We start from the raw sequence: 19141 nt of genomic DNA on the forward strand, positions 1-19141 counted from the left end.
TTCCAGGCTTTTTGAGAAAAGCGCCTGGGTTTTATAAATCATGGTCCAAGCAACTATTTGCTTCTTCATTAGAAGGGAAGGAGAGGTCTTCAAACAGAGAGAGTAGAGTCAAGAATTTGAAACCTGGATAGCTATCCTGAAAGAAAAAGTACTGTCTTTTCTATATAATAGATGAACAGGCAATCTCCATGTTCGCGACTAAACTTCTTAGCCAGAAGCCTCGGGACCAGATGCCAGAAAGACTTTTGACATGAGGATGTTGATTCAAACATGATTCAGTGTTGTGTCTATGGGCTTCTGAAAGCGGAAATGTTAAGAGGAAAGGAAAACATTGCTGTCTGAAGAGTCACACTCTTTCAGAAGATATTTATTTCTCTTGCAATGTTTTATCTGAAAAAGTGACTGGCACTCTTGATTGTTAACTGTTGGCTTATGTGTCAAATACCTCCAATAAAGAGCATTTATATTAAAAGTCATAGAAATGACCAGCAGTATCTTCATCATATTTTCTAACCTGTAAGGAGATGACATATGAGAGTTTAATTTATTGATGCTATGGTAAAAGCACCAAAGATAAATTTACACTGGATAGCCATGAGTCTTTTAAAAGGAGTGACTACCTAGAACCACAGAAAAGAGAAAAGAACCTGTACTAGAGTGGACATATGTAGTCATTCCAAGGGGATATTTTTGTCTGATCAGCCAATGGATTCCATCAACTAACACGTTCACAAGATGACAAGTACGAAACAATTGCCCATATCTTCTTGAACGTTTTCACAACCTTGCATTATAAGATTATGTAAAAATCTTTATACTTACAGACCCCAGGATCCGGAACTAGATGGCACTAGCAAAATTCTTCCACTGGGTTATTTCATGTGACATTCACAGTGATTTTGCAAATGCTCTGTATCAGGCTTCCCAGACCCCAATGTATAGGGCGTGTGTGTGTGCATCCATGTGTAGAGAGACAGAACAAAGGAGAGACAGAAACAGAAAGATAGAGAGGGAGAGAAAAAGAGACAAAAATGAGAGAGAGTCAGAGAGAGTCAGAGACAGAGAGATAGAGAGGTAGGTCACTGACAACTTCAAAACCTGTGGTATAGACTGGCAAGTTAGAGACAGGGTCAAAATGATGATACAATTTCAGCCCAAAAGGAACATGATAAGCAGTTACCGCTAGCTCGGGAGACCTCAATTGTTTAAGACATTCAAATTGCTGGGATAAAGCTTGCCCATAAACTAGAGAACAATCTGCTTCACTTGACCTCTGGTGATCTAAATAGTAATCTCCTCAAAAAGTGTCTCCACGGACACATCTAGAATAATGTCTGACCAAACAGTGGAGTCACACATGAAATTAAACATTACATTAACCTTCTCCAAATGCTTTGAGTTCATTTGTGTGTCTTATTATCATTGACTCCAATAAGAATTATGTCCATGTTCTGTTCAGTTCCCTTTTTAATTCTAGCACCAACTTTTAAAGCTATGAGAACTTCTACAATGTGAAAAAGGCTAATAGAAAATAATACGAGTTAAAGGCTCAATTGTTGATAATGACTAATATGATCTTGTTATCACAAATACTCTCTATAATGACACAGTTACTTTAATCACCAATGAATCATTAATCAACAATGAAACTCTAAATATAATTATGTTCTGTTGTATGCCAGGTTCTACAGACCTAGTTATAAATATTATTTCCTATCATTTATTAAATTTTCATTATACAATATGCACGATGGTTTAGTATATTACAAAAGCTAGGTCATTTGGAATGAACAGAGTTAAAACTTCTAATTTCATTAACCTTTATTAGTTTACAAGCCTTGAAGCATCAGAAACATTAATAATTCAAACTTTCAATACCTGGACAGGTAATCCTTACTGTTTCAGTTTTTGGCATTACTCTGGGTACAAAAATGGGAAAATCATGAACAAATGATCTTTAAATCTTCTTTAACCATGGGAGTTTGATGACATGTTGCTTGTCAAGAAAATCTTCTTCCTCCTCATCTGTGCTGCTCCCAGAAAGTGACAGCAAAGATCGCATTGGGGAATCTTTTCCCGAAAAGCTGGAGAGACATTAAAGGATCAATACACAATAAACAGAAGCAAGTTTCAGCTTTCATTTGTCTTCTGATCGATACTACATACATATATTGAAGTTGTTGGGAGCTAGCAGGTAAAAGGCGGTTATACCAGACTGAGCCACAATTTTCAATATGCCCAGGATACTAAGGCCTCCTTTCAATGAGAAATTCTCATAATTTTCCCTCTCCTAAGAAATAAAGCCACAATGGACAAATGGGGATCATGTGTAGCATCTTTTGTTGATGATTCAGGAAGATGTTTTAAGTACCATGCAAGGACTCTGCCTCACCATTAACCATATTCATCAAGTTGATCATGCCATAGAAACCCAATGAACACACCACCAGAGAAATACCTTCTCTTGAATATAGTAAATCAATTAGAACAAGGGGTAAGATAGACAAGATATGCCAAGACTAAAATTATTTTCAATATTTGTTATTTTATTGTGCTGCACATTTCATTTTGGGGGGATGGAATTTGGGCAGCAGAGTCGACAGATTCCTTCCCGCAAGGGTATCTGACGTAGGAAACCCTGTTATTGTGAGAGGATCACAGAGGGATTTTTCTTCCTGAGGTTACTTAGATTTTCAGTCATATAGCTATATAGCTATATAGAGAGACATATGGATATAGATACATAGATATAGATATCCAAATATGAAATCCATTGCCCTCTGATGAATATAACACATCATTTTTTTCATGTGCCACACAGACTAAAACAGTTCATCAACTTTGATCTGTGGACCAGTGCAGATAGACCTGTGATAAAATTTATACTCATCTAAGAAGTGGAACAACTATAAGGAAAAAATAGTGACTTTTCATGACATTAAAAAAATAAAATACTGTGATTTATACTGTTTGTTCTCTTTATGTTTTTGTCCTTCTTTTAAGGAAATAATGGTGAATACACATGCATTTAGTTGAGTTTTAATGACATTTCATGGAAGCCAGAAACTTCATATTGATCCATTGCTTAAAAGCTGTTTCGTGTTAAAAGAGAAAACAATTCAAGGGCCAAAGCTAAATAATTTCCTTCCTACAGTGACCAGTAACAACCTCCTGATTATTATTTTTTTGGGGGGGTCGGGTTGTGGGGCCTGAATTCTGGGCCTGGGCACTGTCCATCAGCTCTTCAGCTCAAGGCTAACGCTCTACCACTTGAGCCACAGTGCCACTTCCTGCTTTTTTCTTTATGTGGTGCTGAGGAATCGAACCCAGGGCCTCAGGCATGCAAGGCAAGGGCTGTACCACCTAGCCACCTTCCCAACCCCCCTCCTGATTACTTTTGACTGCAGCATCAGACTTCAAAGAAATTTACAACTGAAGAGATTGTATTGCACACTTACATTACTTAGAATTTCTAAAGGGAACTACCTTCCTTCTCCAAAAACTGCAATAGGCCAATGACACAAGAGATTGCTTTCCAGGAAACATTTTTAGGAATAACATATTCTTTTACAAGTTGAGCCCCATCTCTGTCACGATCTTATGTGAGGAAAGATATGAAATGATGCAGATTAAAGTATTGTTAATCATCTAGACTGCTTCAGGAAAGAAATGTCTCAATATTCCAGCCTAGAAACTTTGTGTTCCTTGAGAATGATTCCATTACTGTAGAATACTGAAATTTAGTAGGTTAATTAATTCAAGGAGGATATCTGGGTTTCCGAGTACACAGAACTTTGGTAGGAATATTAAACTCCACATGTCTTTTCACTTTTATGATACAGATTGTAAAGAAGAGAACTGTGTCTTCCCTTTATAATCCTTTACCTCAGTCATGAATTTGACTGAATTCAGCAAAGAACCCAAACATTTTACAAAGACTGGTCACATAAATGACACCCATGGGGGGCCGTATTTTCTTTTTGTAGAGAAGATTATTCATTGGGTTTGTTCAGACTTCACTAGGAGCTGTTCTAATGCACAACTTCCCTTGTTCTAACATGTAACCTACCTTAATTCCTCCATGGAGCAGGACTCTCTTGCAAATGAGGTGTTAAGAGACTCGGGGGAACTCTGCCTTCTATTCAGCCAGTCATTGTTGGACGCTGGTAGCTCTTCTGAGGCTGGACTGCTAAATCTTTCTGAAGGATCTGAAACATTTTATTTCACATAGTGTTAACAGATGAGCTCAAGAAGTAAGCATACCATGTACTGCTAGAAGTATACCTACAACAAATGCAAGCGTACAAAGGGAGGCAGCACAGATTGCAATAACCCCACCTCCATTCCAACTGTTTGCAAGAGAACATGGCTATGAGATTTTTTGACCTGAGATTACAAATGAGGACATGGACATTTAGGGGGTAGAATGCTTGTTTAGCATATTAAGTCTTGAGTTTTACACACACAGGCATACACACATGCACACATATATGTGTATCATGTCTTCTTAGTCACTTTCAACTTTTAAACACACATTGTACTTGTCATATGGATCAGATGGCCTGAGACCTCTCAAAATCTAAAAGGAAATCAAGTGGTCCTCCTTTAGACTATGACGCAACTTCTCAAGTTGCTTACAGGTTAAAGACTTTTTAAAAAAATACTTTTTCTTCTAAGAAATAAAAGGTTTAACTGCACAGCCTAAGGAAGATGCTAGTCTTAGCAAAGCTGTTTGCTCTTTAAGATTCCTTTGCTTTTAGCAAATAACCATTTGTATTTGAAGTGGGAATAAACCTTAAATATCCCCTCCTTTTTAAGAAAAAATCAGGCGAGCTCATGATTTTTCCTACTTAGGGATGAACAATGCAAGTTAGTAAACAACGTGTTTAAGCAACCATATCTTTATATTGAAAGGGCTTTAACAAGGACCTCATTTTGGCATTGCTGAAGTTGCAAAAGTATAGTATAATTTGTATACACAAAATTATACTATGATGACGGTAAAGCTGTCATTGAATGCTATTCCTAAATTTCATGTTTATGGAGATACATCAGAAGGCTAAAACACCAAGCTACAAGTATTAGATATGACACTTTTCCTTAGTAGTAAAATGAAGATTTTAGCCAGGCAGAGATTTCCTACTGAGAGTAAATTATGTTTTTCCCAGGAAAAGACATCAATACACGTACTGAGGTAAGTTGTCCTTATAATTATATTAGCTGTGTGATGTTCCAATTATGATACATGGATAAATTAAGTAGGTTTAGGTGGATGTTTCCCATCCCAATTTTCCTCAGGCAGTCCGGAAAGGTTGACTGGATCGCAAAAGATTTTTAAGCTAAAAATGTAAAACCACCAAATCACTCTCCTCCTCACTTGTTAGGGGGTCAGAAACTGGAGGAACCAAAAGAAGATGGTAATATGTAAGTCAGACAACCACAAAGCAGAACAGCTGGGAATAAACCATGCTGTTTTTGCTTTCCAAATACTATGAATTACTCTGTTCCAGAATCTAATGCTATAGTTGTACAAGCTATTCTTTTCCTTTCATGGTTTCTGCAAGGTGAAAAAATCTAGCTATCCAAAGTGTATTTATAATATTTCAAAAAAGGACAGTCTCCCAGTACAGTAGACAATACAGTATGATCTTGAATGGACAAAATTATAGAACTAAAGCCTTAATAAAATGTTTAGATCTCAGGAATCCTACCAGAAAAGACAATTGCAACTTTATTTTATGAGACATGTAAGTTACAACTGAATGAGCCTAGTTAAAGCTAAATCAGATCATGTAAATGGAATAAACCTACTTTGTGAAATCACTAATTCTCAAATTTGTATTCCAAAATAAAAGTGCGAAGTCATTAAGAGCAAAGGTGACATCACTTGATTTTAGTCATGGAAACATCCAGACAGAATAAAACAGAACTATTTGCAAAAACCTTATTGCAAGTTAATGTCAAAACTAAAGAGTACAAAAAAAAATTCTAAGAATCTGGTTCTTTCTAACATAGTACCAAAGAAGGGTGGATTGACATTTCTACAAGAAAATTTTACTTTACAAGGAGGAAGTCGGCTGATGGTTGAGGAACGGAAAGAAGTTGAATCTTTCTTTATCCCTGGAGTAAGAATCTGTCTTTTTCTGATCAGTGAGGAATCTCATTAAGAACAATAATAAAGCCCCAAAAGAGGATTCTTATTTTTTTTACTAAATATAGTTTCAAGGTGCATTTCTAATTCTAAAGCCATTCAAAACACATGTATAAAATGACTCTAAAGGGGAATGCAGAAAGGTGAATTTTAAAAACAGGTCACAATAAAAGGAGGTAAATTTGATCAGAATACATTGCAGCCATATTTAGAAAAACAGCAGAGAGAATTCTTTGTAATTCATCTATGCTGATAAAGATCCTTGTTTCTACTGTCAGGGTATATCCGCTGGACAAAACTGACAGGCTCTCAGTGTTTTGCTTTGGTTTTGTGCCTCTTTGTCTTCTTTTCTCCATCCCTTTACATTCATGGTGCCTGCGCTCTCTCTTACATAGACATACACTGATTGGAGAGTTTTAACTTTATTTGGTGATTCTGTCTTGTGATGCAGGGCCAGATCTGCCAGTGTTTGTGAAGTCACTACCTTGCTCAGAGCTTCCTAGGCTGAGCCTAAAAGGAGAAATTTAGAATAGCAACTGCCCTACCTACATATTGCAATTAGGGACAACTGAAGAGTCAAATTCAGTAATGCATGCCTGTAACGCTAGCATCAGCCCTCAGGCAGCTAAAACCAGAGACTATCCAATTCAAGACTATCCAGCCTAGGTTGTATAGTAAGACTGTGTGTCTCAAAAGGGTAAAATTAATGAGTGATTATTGCTACTCATGTATGGGTGGCCTAATATTCTGTCAATTTTGCATGCTGAAGGTCACAGCTCTGATCTATACTTAATTTTTTAAATACTTTTCTGTAAATTGAAGTCATCAAGAAGCTGAATGGCTGTCAGTAGAGCCACCAAAGCTGCTGCCTTTGTACTGGATGGATACTTAATTTGATACCTATACACCTTTATTGGCCTTCACAGCTCCATTTATAATTTAATGATCAACTTGTGAACAGAGGCTCCAGTTCCAGCCAGGGTCAGGTTAAGTTTAGTTTTGTTTTTTTCAATGTATCTTTTCTAGTTTAAGAAAAACATACTTTCTCTCCTTGATTAGTTAGTTCAGTGAACCAGCTCTTGGCTTATGCAAAACATAAAGATTTCTACGAGGACTCGAGACCCACTAATACCCTTAAGCCATAAATAACTGTGAATTTCAAACAAATGAATCTCTCTGGGCTATTGAAGAAGTAAATATTTTAAACTGCCTTTTTTTACTAATACTTTCTCATAATGCATTTTTTGTAAATTTCCCCAGGTTTTCACAATATCTCCAAACTGATAAGGTACCTCAGTAAGTAGATTACGCTGATACCTTCAGCTCATTAATAAGGGGAAGAGTGTGTGATTTACAAAGATATCTGTGGGAGGAATAATAAATAGAACCCCGAAGCAACACATAAGAACACAGTTTTTAGAGCCAACTAAAACTTAAGTCTCATAAGAATACCCTACCTTATTGTCTGTGGGAAATCACACTGAAAGCTTTCTTCTGTAGTTCATCAGTGTTTGAGGAATGACTATAGGGTAGGCTCTACCAGTTATATGGGAAGATAGAGAAAATTTCCCAAATAGAATATTCATACATAATTTCATTCAATCATCAATGGTTTTAGGTAGATCCTTCATTATATTTAGCTTTGATCCATAGAAACCGAGCCACACAGAGACAGAGAGATAAAAGAAGAGATTAGTGAGCATGAGAGAGGTATTACCTGGGCACCAATACCTCATGCTTGTAATCCTAGCTACTCAGAAGGTTGAGATCAGATTGTCATAGTTTGAAGATAGTCTAATCAGAAAAGTCCCTGAGATCTATCTCCAGAAAGCTGGAAGTAAAGTTGTGGCTCAAGGAATAGAGCACGCTAAGCATGAGCAAAAAACAAAAGTAGCTTGGTGTGACACAGGACCTGAGTTCAAGCCCCAGAACCATCCCTTTCTCCCACACACATACACTGAAGAAATAAGAAAACAATCTGTCCACTAACATGGAGTTAATGAGGATATCTACTTTCCAAACCAGATTTCTTAAGAGCTGGCCCTGGCCTTCAACAACCTTAATTTGCTGTCTCTGGTCTAATCAGATAACTTTCACTTGTAGCCTGCACACTCTATTTTCTCTCTCTCTCTCTCTCTCTCTCAATCTTTCTCTCTCTCTCTCTCCTCTCTTCCTGTCTCCCCTCTCTCTCACACACACAAACCACACACAAACACACACACACACATCTGTTCACAACAGCCAGTTCAGCACTAGCCTCTGATAGCTATAGCAACCTGAAGGAAAGGAGAAATGGTGTATTTTCTGCCTTTTATTCTCTGTGCTCTTTGGAGTACTTGTTTCTCAAGGAGGTTAGGAAGAGAAAGGAGGCCATCAGCCCGGACGAGCAGAAAACAGAGCAGAACAGTTGCTCATCACACAGACATCGTTCATGGGAGGCAGGCACGAGTACTTTTTGTTCAAGGGTGGCTTCCTGAAGCCAGACCTCACAAAGAGTTTTGCAGAAGGCATCATGAGATGTGAAAGGGATGGGAAGTTCTGCCCCCCATGGAATCTTTCTTGTGTAGAATCATTGTGGTTTTAATTCACTTGAGCAACTGCTATCTCAGTGATTCCTGAGTCCACCCGGATGACTGACCGCATTTCCCTTCCTCAGAACTTGCACTCATCCAAACTCCATCTTCCCCGTGGAAGTGAACCAACCCTGGGTTAACGTGTGTGAGCCTCTGTGGAGGAACCTCAGGAGAGGCCTCCAGTGCAGAAGTTATGGGAAGGCCTCTACTGGGGGGGCGGGGCTGGGGGAAGTGTTGTATTCTAGTGAAAACACTGACACTGCTGTTCCAGAACGAAGCTCTTGAGAAAGAAAAATAATAGAGAAAAAAGGAAAAGCTAAAATGAACTAAAAAGAAAATAAAAAACACTATTATTGCTTTACTTCTATCTTTTCTTTGTAAATGATGGGATTTATCAGTTTGTCAACATAAAAGGCTTGTATTTTCCAATTAGGATCTGTAGAATTAGTTCAGACCTTGACTGTGCTTCATTTCGGAAGCAATTGTAAGAATTATTTTAAGAATCCTTTTCAGGTTGATTAATTCCAATGTTTAGTAATTAAGAGGAATAAATAAGTTGGGTGCTGGGGGCTCAACACCTGTAATCCTAGCTGCTCAAGAGGTTTGAAATCTGAGGATCATGGTTCAAAGCCAGTCCCAGCAGGAAAGTCAGTGAGACTCTTATCTCCAATTAACCACCAGAAAACCAGAAGTGGCGCTGTGGCTCAAAGTGGTAGAGAGCTAACATTGGGCAAAAGCGCTCAGGGACATCCCCCAAGTTCAAAAGGGGAAAAAAAAGGGAAAAACACATGAGCCACAAACCTTCACCTTAAAAAAAAACTAATGAGTCCTCATTTATTTATATAAACAAACACATAAGAATCAAATAGAGACAGAGTTCCCAAAATAAATTTTGACACAGGACAACCAGAATTAGAGACAAGATTTACTATGGTGTGGCTGGGTGGCATTCTCTCTTATCTCATCCACCCACCCAATAGCCTGGCCTCAACCTAGCAACAGGAAAAGGAAAGGAAAAAGGGAACCAAAAGTCTCATCTCTACCATGGTAGCCCGGAGACACATGAGTGAAGGAACGTAAGGAACGTGCATCCACAATCGGTTTAAAGCCTCTAAAACACTACAAGATTTCAGCAGCACAAAAAAAAAATCTAGAGACTTGTAGATGTCCCAGAGGCACAGCATGCTTGAAGCCTGATCCAAAGGAAAGGTTTAATGAGATTTCAAGAAAGGAAAGCAAGCTGAGATGTTCTGATCTCAGTCTTGTCCTCTTCCCAGTACCTTTAAGCTGGCTGGCTCCCTAAAAGAATATGAAATCTAACCCCATGCAGAAACTCATAGAAAACACTGACCAATCTCACTACAGGGCCAAGGAGTTCAGCATTAACTTATTTTCATTCTTATCAGAAAAGATAGAAGATAAAAACACAGCACTCCACAATAAGCATATGCCAGAAAGACACCAAGAAACGACACAGAAGCTGACTTTGCCCTCCCAGACGAATCCAAGGGTCCAATGGAAAAAAGTACATCAAAATCACACATTAGAACCCACACATCCTTTGGCTATAAAAGAAGTAACAAAGACAAACTTAAATAGAGTAAAATTGATCTCAAAGATCACACAACATTTCAAGCACCAAAGATGAAGTTATATAATGGTCCTCCATTTCTTGAATGGATCTTTATGCCAAATAACAGAAAGCTGTAGCAAACATTATTAACATATTTTAAAAATTAAATAAGTCCTATGGAATGGAGAATAACATTGTAGCCGTGTTAACTTTTTATTGTCCTTTAATATTATTATTTTAAATAAGTTTTGTTATTCTGAGAATACTGTACAAAGGAGGGGGTGTAGTTACATGAGCAAGGTAATGAGTACATTTCTTATCAAGCATTGTTGTCTCCTCCTTTGTTTTTCCCCTACAATCCCTTCCCTCCCATCTCCACAACTACACACACACACCCCAAATTGCCTAAATTATAAAGTTCATTTTTCGACATAAGGTCTTGTACATCTCATTGTTGCAATGGGTCCACCTGTATCCCTGTTTAAACAATTTGCTTTTTCCCATCCCCTCCCCAAATTATACAAACACCAAATACAGTGAAAACAGGGGTTATACTGTCAGGGAGGGACATACAAAGCCACAAAAAAAATCATGTGGTACCTTATAAATACATAAGAAGCAATAGGAAAAAAGAAAAAAACCACTTGTGTCCTTATCTTGGGGTTCATTTCACTTAACATCATATTATCTGACCTTTTCTGCTTATCTCAGATGTACACCAGTTATTGCAAATAAGGGAAACCATGGGACCTATGTTTTCTTTGGGCCTGGTTTACTTCACTTAGAAAGTATGCACAGAAACATTTTTGGTGATATCTATGATAGAGCTCTCTCTGTGTGTGTGTGTGTGTGTGTGTGTGTGTGTGTGTATGCATGAAGGAGAGGGGAGAGAGAGACCCAGAGACAGAGACCAAGAGGGTTGAAATGGGCAAATTTTATACACAGAGTTTTTTGTATTATTTTTGCATTTCTTTCAGATTTTCCATAGGATTGCAATTACAACAAAATAAAAAGCTATCAAAAGAGTCATTAAAAAATAAAGGAATCCCTTTAAGACACTACTTTTCATTTAAGTTATATGATAACATTGTCCAAAATGAAAGACACTTTTTACCTTACTCTGTACATCACCTTTGTAATAATCATTTTTAAAAGTAAATTAAAAAGGCTGGGAATGTGGCTTGGTGGTTGAGTGCTTGCCTAGCATGCATGAAGCCCTGGGTTCAATTCCTCAGTACCACATGCACAGAAAAGGCCAGAAGAGGCGCTGTGGCTCAAGTGGTAGAGTATTAGCCTTGAGCAAAAAGAAGCTCAGGGACAGTGCCAAGGCACTGAGACTGGCAAAAAAATAAAAATAATTTCTTTTAAAAAAGGAAAATGATGAAGAATGGAGAGAGAAGCAGATAAATACTAAAATAGAAGAAAAGCTGGAGATAAGCATAGTAAATGAAAAGGAAAAACTTTAAAATTAAACTAGTTAGGAAATGGAAAGACTTGGGGGAAAATATGTTAAGTGAAGTTAGCCAGGTGCAAAGAACATTGATCCCATGGTTTCCCTTATTTACAATAACTAATATATATCTGAGACAAGCAGTAAAGGTCAGATAAGATGATGTTAACCGAAATGAACCCCAAGATAAGGACACAAGAGTTTTTTTTTCTTGCTATTGTTTCTAATGAATGTATAAGGTATCATGCAATTTTTTTTTGTTGCTTTGTATGTCCCTCCCCCCTGGTATAACCCCTGTTTTCACTGTATTTGACTTTGGTATAATTTGGAGAGTGGAAAGGGAAAAACAAATTGTTTAAATAGGGATACAGGTTGACCCATTGCACCAAGGAGATGTACAAGACGCTATGTTGAAAAACGAACTTTACAATTTAGGCAGGGGTGGGGGAAGTGTAGTTGAGGAGGTGGGAGGGAAGGGATGGTAGGAGAAAAACAAAGGAGGAGGCAGCAATGTCTGATAAGAAATGTACTCATTACCTTGCTCATATGATTGTAACCCTTCTGTATAGTATTTTCACAATAAAAAAAAACTTATTTAAAAAAGAAAAGAAACAAAAACCAAAACAACAAAAACAAACTACTGGAGAAAAAGTGAGTGACATATAAAGATTACTTTTTTCCTCTCTGCCCGAAAGGGACCGTCCATCATTGTCACGTGTTATGTGAGTTGAATGGGTCTGTCTATGGCATGGCTGTGAGTCACATATTTAATACATTTCTCCAAGGTGTTACCAGGTGATATCCAAGGAAGCAAACACAAAGGTGGATGTTTTTCAATAAAAGAGAGAAAATATTTTTTAATGCTTGTTTGTTCTGTGATAGCAACATGTAAAGAATGAGGCTAGGGGCAGCGCTAACATTATCGAGCATGAAAAATATAGCATTACCTGCCAGATTTCTCAGCACGTTTAACTCTTCTTGTAGGGAGTCTAAGGCTTGCAGATCTGCAGCGTTATCTAAGGAAGGCTCATTGTGCTCTGTCCTATCAACATACTCAATTTCGGAGATTGCAGAAGCTGCTCTAGATGGTGGCCCGGCAGCAATTGTGCTGGATCGAGGACGAGGGGATAAAAGGCAGGAACTTTTCTTAACAGAGCTGGAAAGTGGCAAATTTGCTGTTGAAGGTCGATGTGATTTCTGAACTAGAACAAAAATACAAAAATATACATATAATAGTTATCTGGGTGCTGATGAAATGAAATCCTAGCTACTCAGGAGACTGAGATGAAGAAGATCAAGGTTCAGAGCCAGTCTGAGGAAAAAGTCTGGGAGACTCTAGTGCTCAGCTGGCTGGCCAAAGGTTGAGCTAGGGTCATGGGTCAAATGATGAAATATTATCTATGAACAAGCAAGCTGAGTAAGATCAAGGCCCAGATTTCACACCCTCGTACCAGCATACACACACACACACACACACACACACACACATTAAATCAACTGTTTTTAAGTTTCCGAGTGAAAATTTAACAATGCAAAAGACTACCCCCCTTGAATATAAGGAAATAAAACACATGCAATTTAGAAGAAAACCAAGCCTTGGTTTTCTGGCTGACCAAAGTATGTTAATCTCAAATTCTTTTCCAAGAGTCACACAAAGAAAACACTTCGGAGTGGTTTTGCTATGATCAGAAGACAGACCGATTGTCCTTAATTAAAGAATAGCATTAGCTAAAGCAAAACAAGTCAACATCACACTGCACAACACACAATCTTCACATCTATCCAAGCCATGATTTTAAGTTGCAGAGCTCTACCATCATGTGCTGTGAGAGCCGGGGAAAGCTAAGGACAAACACAGCACCGCTACTAGCGCGTTTCGGTCTTATTTTTAATAAAAGATAGGGACAAAATAGGCCATTGGAATGGGAAGGGATGGGAAAGGGAAACAAAGGAGAAGGCTACAATGCTTGATAAGAAATGTACTCATTATCTTGCCCATGTAATTGTAACCCCTTTTACAGTATTTTCACAATAAAAAAAAATAGGCCATTGGAAAAAGTATATGTCAGTTCGTAAGCAAAACCCAAGCTCCAAAGCCATTGAAGTCAAAGTTCTAGCTTCCTAGAACACCAGGTAATTCTCTGCTACATGTGGTACTTTCCTGTACTTTTAAAGGTGCAGAAACACTGTACGGACAGGGTTCATCTGGTTCTGAGATACCTCAGGGGTATTTGTGCTCAGAGACTATTCTGAAGAAAAATAACTGACAATACTCTATCCCTATATTCACGTAAGTCATATCATGTGTATACACATGTATATACATTTATATAGAGATATTTAACACATGTATGTATTTATATATCCATGTGTATGTATAAGCATATATGCATAGACACAGATGTCTCTATCTGTGTGTATATAATGTATGTCAATGTGAGTATTGTATATACAAATGTATACATATCCTTAAGGGGATTTTTGGTAGAGATCTGAGATTTAACTAAGGGCCTTATACATGCTGGGTAAGTGTTCAACCACTTGAGCCATACCCTCAATCTTTTTAGTAGTTGTTTTTTTTTAGATATATTCTTGTACTTTCATCCCAGTTAGTCTCAGACCATGACCCACCAGCTTTCCCCCCACTCAACTAGCTGTGATCACTGGAGACTTCCATCACTTCTGGCTTCTGTGACGGGCACTTCTTAGCTTTTTCCCAAACCAGGCTTGTGCTGTCGTGTTCCTATCTCTGCCTCTTTCCAAAGCATCCTTTTCATGCACAGAATCTGGAAGAGGCTTCCCATTTCATTCACAGCATGCAAAGAATAAATAGTTCCTTCCCAGCTACCAAGGAGAGTAAGCTTACCACTCCTAGCTGGGAAGCCCCCGTAGAAATGCCACAGGAACATCTCCAGCTTGGGGTTACCACACGAATTCTCTACAGAATGCAAAGGGCCTGGTCTATGAGGAAACGACATTCCTTATGGTAGGTCTCAACCAAGGCAAAAGTTAATTCAATTCAGAACGCTTATTAAAATAGGAACAAATGGAAGATATTATTAGCAAGGACTGGACTTCTGCCAATGCAGGGAAAACAGGAAGTGAGGAAAATTTAAAATAACATAGATGCCCTTCAGAAAACTCAGGAGAGTACAACAGTAGCTGAACTTTTACAGCAGCATCTGGATAGCACAGCTACTGAGGCTAATTGAGCCCAATTGAGGAAAAAAATATATACACAGGGGATGGGTCAGACTAAGGCTTAGCATGCAGCAGGAGACTGAACATCTTTCTTACTGGAAATGCACTCCAGTGTGGTTTACAGAAACCAAAAACAGATAACAAAATAGAAGCAGCCCCAATTCGGTCCTTGATTTTATTTATTCTCTTGTTGAGGTAAGTAAATAATTCTCTGCTGTCTTTAAATTCATAAGTTTATTAATATTATTGCCAAGGTACGGATTGGACCCAACATTAAGATGGCACTAATGAAAAATGCCTCTGTTGAAGTGACCACACCATGATAATGATGATGATGATGATGATGATGATAATAATAATAATAATAATAAATAACCCCATTTGTACATTACAACCATAAAATATTACCTTTGGAATAACTTGTGCTATCACTGGCTATGTAATCTTAAGAAATGATTAATAGAATCCATTACACCATAAATATAACAAAATAAATTTTCCTTGGATTTAGCTAAAAGATAGATGCTCAGTATGTAGTTAACGAAACTCCAATGAACACTAGATAGATAAATGCCAATAATATTAGTGGGCACAAAAATGCTGGTAAGAATATGAAAAAAATATATCACTCTCTGGATCATATTCAATGCCACCACAGTGCTCTTGATAGTTTATTGTAACAGGAGCATTTAATGAAACAAAATTGTTTCAACATCACTTTAGTAACATAATAATATTGTTGTGAACCAAGAATCCAATATTTTAAAAATAATGTTTTCAAGCATTTGTGTGTATTGATATACTTGTTTCACCTTGAAAAGGTCATCTCAGCAAAACAGCAAGTGAACTGTTAAGAGTTCTGGAGTTACATAAGGAAGTGAATATTGACCAGTTACATTGGAAGTGAACTGGGCCTGTCAGACCAAAGGTCTGGTCCCACTGACCTAGGGATCAGGTTAAGAGTTGGAACATGGCAACCCTTATCTCAACTGTAAAATTAAGGAATGGGACAGTGGCCTCAACTCCCTCCAACTCTGAGAACCTATGAATTAACACTCAACCCAATTCAATTTTCAAGTCAGCTCTTAACTCCTAAAACTGCCAGGCACGGTATCACAATCAGGATCTGTAAAAGTGAATAAGACTGTCCCTACCTTCAAGTCTTCACGTTTTACCAGCACTTTCTTCCTGAACTCACAGATCTGAGTTCCCCACATTCAGAAACCTTGGCTGAGATGCTGCAGTGTGCCAGGTCCTGAACAGGACAGGTTGGCACTCACTCCTTTTCTAACCAAGTTGGGAGACAGCAGAAATATCCAAGACAATGCCAAACGACCATGATTGATTCTCTGAGGAAGATGAAAATGACAAGAGAGACTCCAGACAGGATAGGAGGGTCTCAAACACCTCTCTAGAGAGCCAGCAACTGGATTTGTCACTCAGGAGTGGGAAAGAATCGATTGCAGAAAGAATGGATTAAGAAAGAACTGATTGTATTAGGAGGGAGTGGAAGGTTGTGGGGCATCCTTCTGATGAGGACAGAGCCTGGCCTGATGGACCAGACAGAAACCAGTGTGACTTCAGTGGGGGAGAAGAAGTCATTGGTATGGCTGTGGATGTATGGGAAGGAAGGTAATTTGCTACTACCTTCTGTAGGAAGCATCCTTGTAGGCAGCAGAATAACGTGATTCTATTTATGGTCACAACCTACAGAAAGTATGATTCACTCTGCAGAAATGATATGCTACGGATAAATATATAAATATGAATAAATAGAAATATTTTCAAACTATAAATATCAACAATTTACTCACTAGCTGTACATAGTAGCTCTTGATGAAAATAAACCACAGCAAGGTGGTTTGGGAAAAGTGCTCAAGGGATATTGGAAGGCAGGTAAGAGATGGTAGTAATTGGCTTAGGTTCACAAGCACAATGGAGGTGATGTGGGTAGACTTGGGCTGGATTGAGAAACAGAAATCATCAGCTTTTACTAATGAAAAAGTGTGGCAGCTGCTTGGGCAAGTAGGAGTCAAGGTGATTCCAAAGTCAGACTAAGTATGTTTCTAGGATGGAGTCAGGAAGGTGGGGGGGGAGGGGTAGCTACTAGCCCAGAGTAAAGGAAAAAAATCAATGGGCTAGATGCTGAATACCACTTTAGTAGCTACGATATTTTTACACTTAGAAAATTTGAGATCCTACAGGAGGTGGCATCCCTTTATTCGCTGGCACGAGCTCACAATATGAACGTTGATCTAACAGAGAGTTGTTGGCTAAAAGAATCTGTTCCCAGTCTAAAGGAATCTGCTTGTTTAACAGTGATCTCCAGAATGTGGCATCTGCAGGACTGGATTTTTCCAGGTGATTTGCTATCATTGACCTGGGAAAACCTCTTACACTGGCTTCTAGTTCTTGAGTCAGGACACAGGGCTGTGTCACATCAAATATCATCTCTGTCTGGCAGTGCCTAGCTGAAAGTTAAGTGGACCTAATGTTTCTAATAGCAATTACTGACTGTGACTGATCTGTTCAAATTGATACTTTAAAAGCATTTGCTAAGATGTGCATTTGCAACATATTTCTCAGAGCCAGGAGCTGGTGACGGGCAGGTGTCTGTGGTTCACTCCTGTAATCCTAGCTACTCAAGAGGCAGAGACCAGAGGATTGCATTTATAAGCCCATCTGGACAGGAAAGTCAGTGAGACCCTTAACCTCCAACTAACCACCAAAAGGATACAAGCTGTGCCTCAAGTGGTAGAGTGCTAACCTTGAGCAACAAAGATCAGAGATGGTGTCCAGGCCCTGAATTCAAGCCCCATTACAGTACTAGAGGACACACGCATGCATGCATGCACACACCACACACACATTTCAGAGTATGCACATGCATTTAATCTGAATGATTTGTAGCCACTTGAAGCAGTTCATTTGGACTGTCTCAAAAGATGCCAGGATGTTTCAGACTGCTTTAGAATTAATGTGATAATAGGTGCCAAAGTATAAAGCCAAAAAATATTTGTCATAAATAGGTGGTTTTTCTACTGCAAAAAAAATGTGTCTGATGAATTCACAACATAGGGGCATACAGAAATGATCAAGAGTAAGCAAAGAGATGTATTCATGTATGTGAGGTAAGACAGACATAAATCATATAGCTAGATCGATAGATACATACATACATATACATATATTTTATATATAAATGTGTGTCAAATCATATGAAATTAAGTTTCTGGCTTGGAGAAGTTTTAAACCAAGGCAAATCCCTACCTTCTTAATTATCCTTCCTTTTCTGTGAGCTTTCTAGGACCAAGAAAATGTGAACAAGGCATCTGTCCCCAGGGCTAAGCATACTCACCGCACACCCATCATGTTTGTGTTGACTTGCCTTAGTTCACCAGTGCAGGATGTCTAGCATAACCCAATGCTGCTCTAGCATGAGAAGAAATGGAGTGTGTTCTGTGAGTATTGCTCAAAATGCACTATATCTAGAACTCTGTTTTACAAATATCATTCCTTAATTCATCATTAGAGAAAATAAAGACTAAATCTTTAGGGGTTCATTTTTGAGAGGAATAATGTATATACTTGCTTCTAGGGTGGTTTTTCCCCTTTTTTGTATTTACAATTGATTGGTTGGTTGACTGGTTGGATGGTTGGTTTTAGAAGCAAAGCTATGTTTATTACATCATAAGATGGAATATTACTGCAAAAACTAATATTCAGTTTCCCGGTGAACTGCTAAGAAACAAATGAATAAATCATAATCCATTCTGGTATATCCTCTTGTTGTGGGGTAGACTAGATACAGGAGTTTAAAAAGTAAATATAGAAGGAAGCAAATTGGTAATACAGAAGCACTCTAGTTGAACTAAAAATACAATCAGAGAAGGTACTGGTATTTAACAGTTGCCTAAATAACCCATTTAATGCCCAAGGATAATCTGTGTCAACCAGTTAAACAATGCACAACAAACTTTATAAACAGAGCCATCGTGGCATTGCTGTGTTGCTTCAGGTCTTACCTCTCTTTTGTGACTTCATATTTGGTGATGGATTCTGCACGACACCTGAGGTAACCACGCTGTCCGCATGTGAACTTATACTCCTGTCTGGAACCCATTCTTTGCCTCCTAGAATGGCAAAATGATAAGAGGATGTCATTGTGAATCCTATCCCTCCGCTTGGACCAC

At 38.3% G+C, this 19141-nt stretch overlaps 1 protein-coding gene across 1 annotated transcript in view; it reads right to left on the reverse strand.

The window, feature by feature from the left end:
* Window positions 1-1957: 1957 nt before the first annotated feature.
* The window catches only part of Zbbx (zinc finger, B-box domain containing), a 74225-nt gene continuing 57041 nt past the window's right edge, over window positions 1958-19141 (reverse strand). The window contains exons 16-19 of the mRNA XM_013016146.1: window positions 18974-19081; window positions 12695-12949; window positions 4070-4208; window positions 1958-2084 (exon numbers count right to left, since the gene is read on the reverse strand). Of these exons, the coding sequence (XP_012871600.1) occupies window positions 1958-2084; window positions 4070-4208; window positions 12695-12949; window positions 18974-19081 (629 nt within the window). The remainder of the gene's footprint in view (window positions 2085-4069; window positions 4209-12694; window positions 12950-18973; window positions 19082-19141) is intronic.

This window comes from Dipodomys ordii, unplaced genomic scaffold (assembly GCF_000151885.1).
Source record: "Dipodomys ordii isolate 6190 unplaced genomic scaffold, Dord_2.0 Scaffold30, whole genome shotgun sequence".
Classification (NCBI taxonomy): Eukaryota; Metazoa; Chordata; class Mammalia; order Rodentia; family Heteromyidae; genus Dipodomys; species Dipodomys ordii.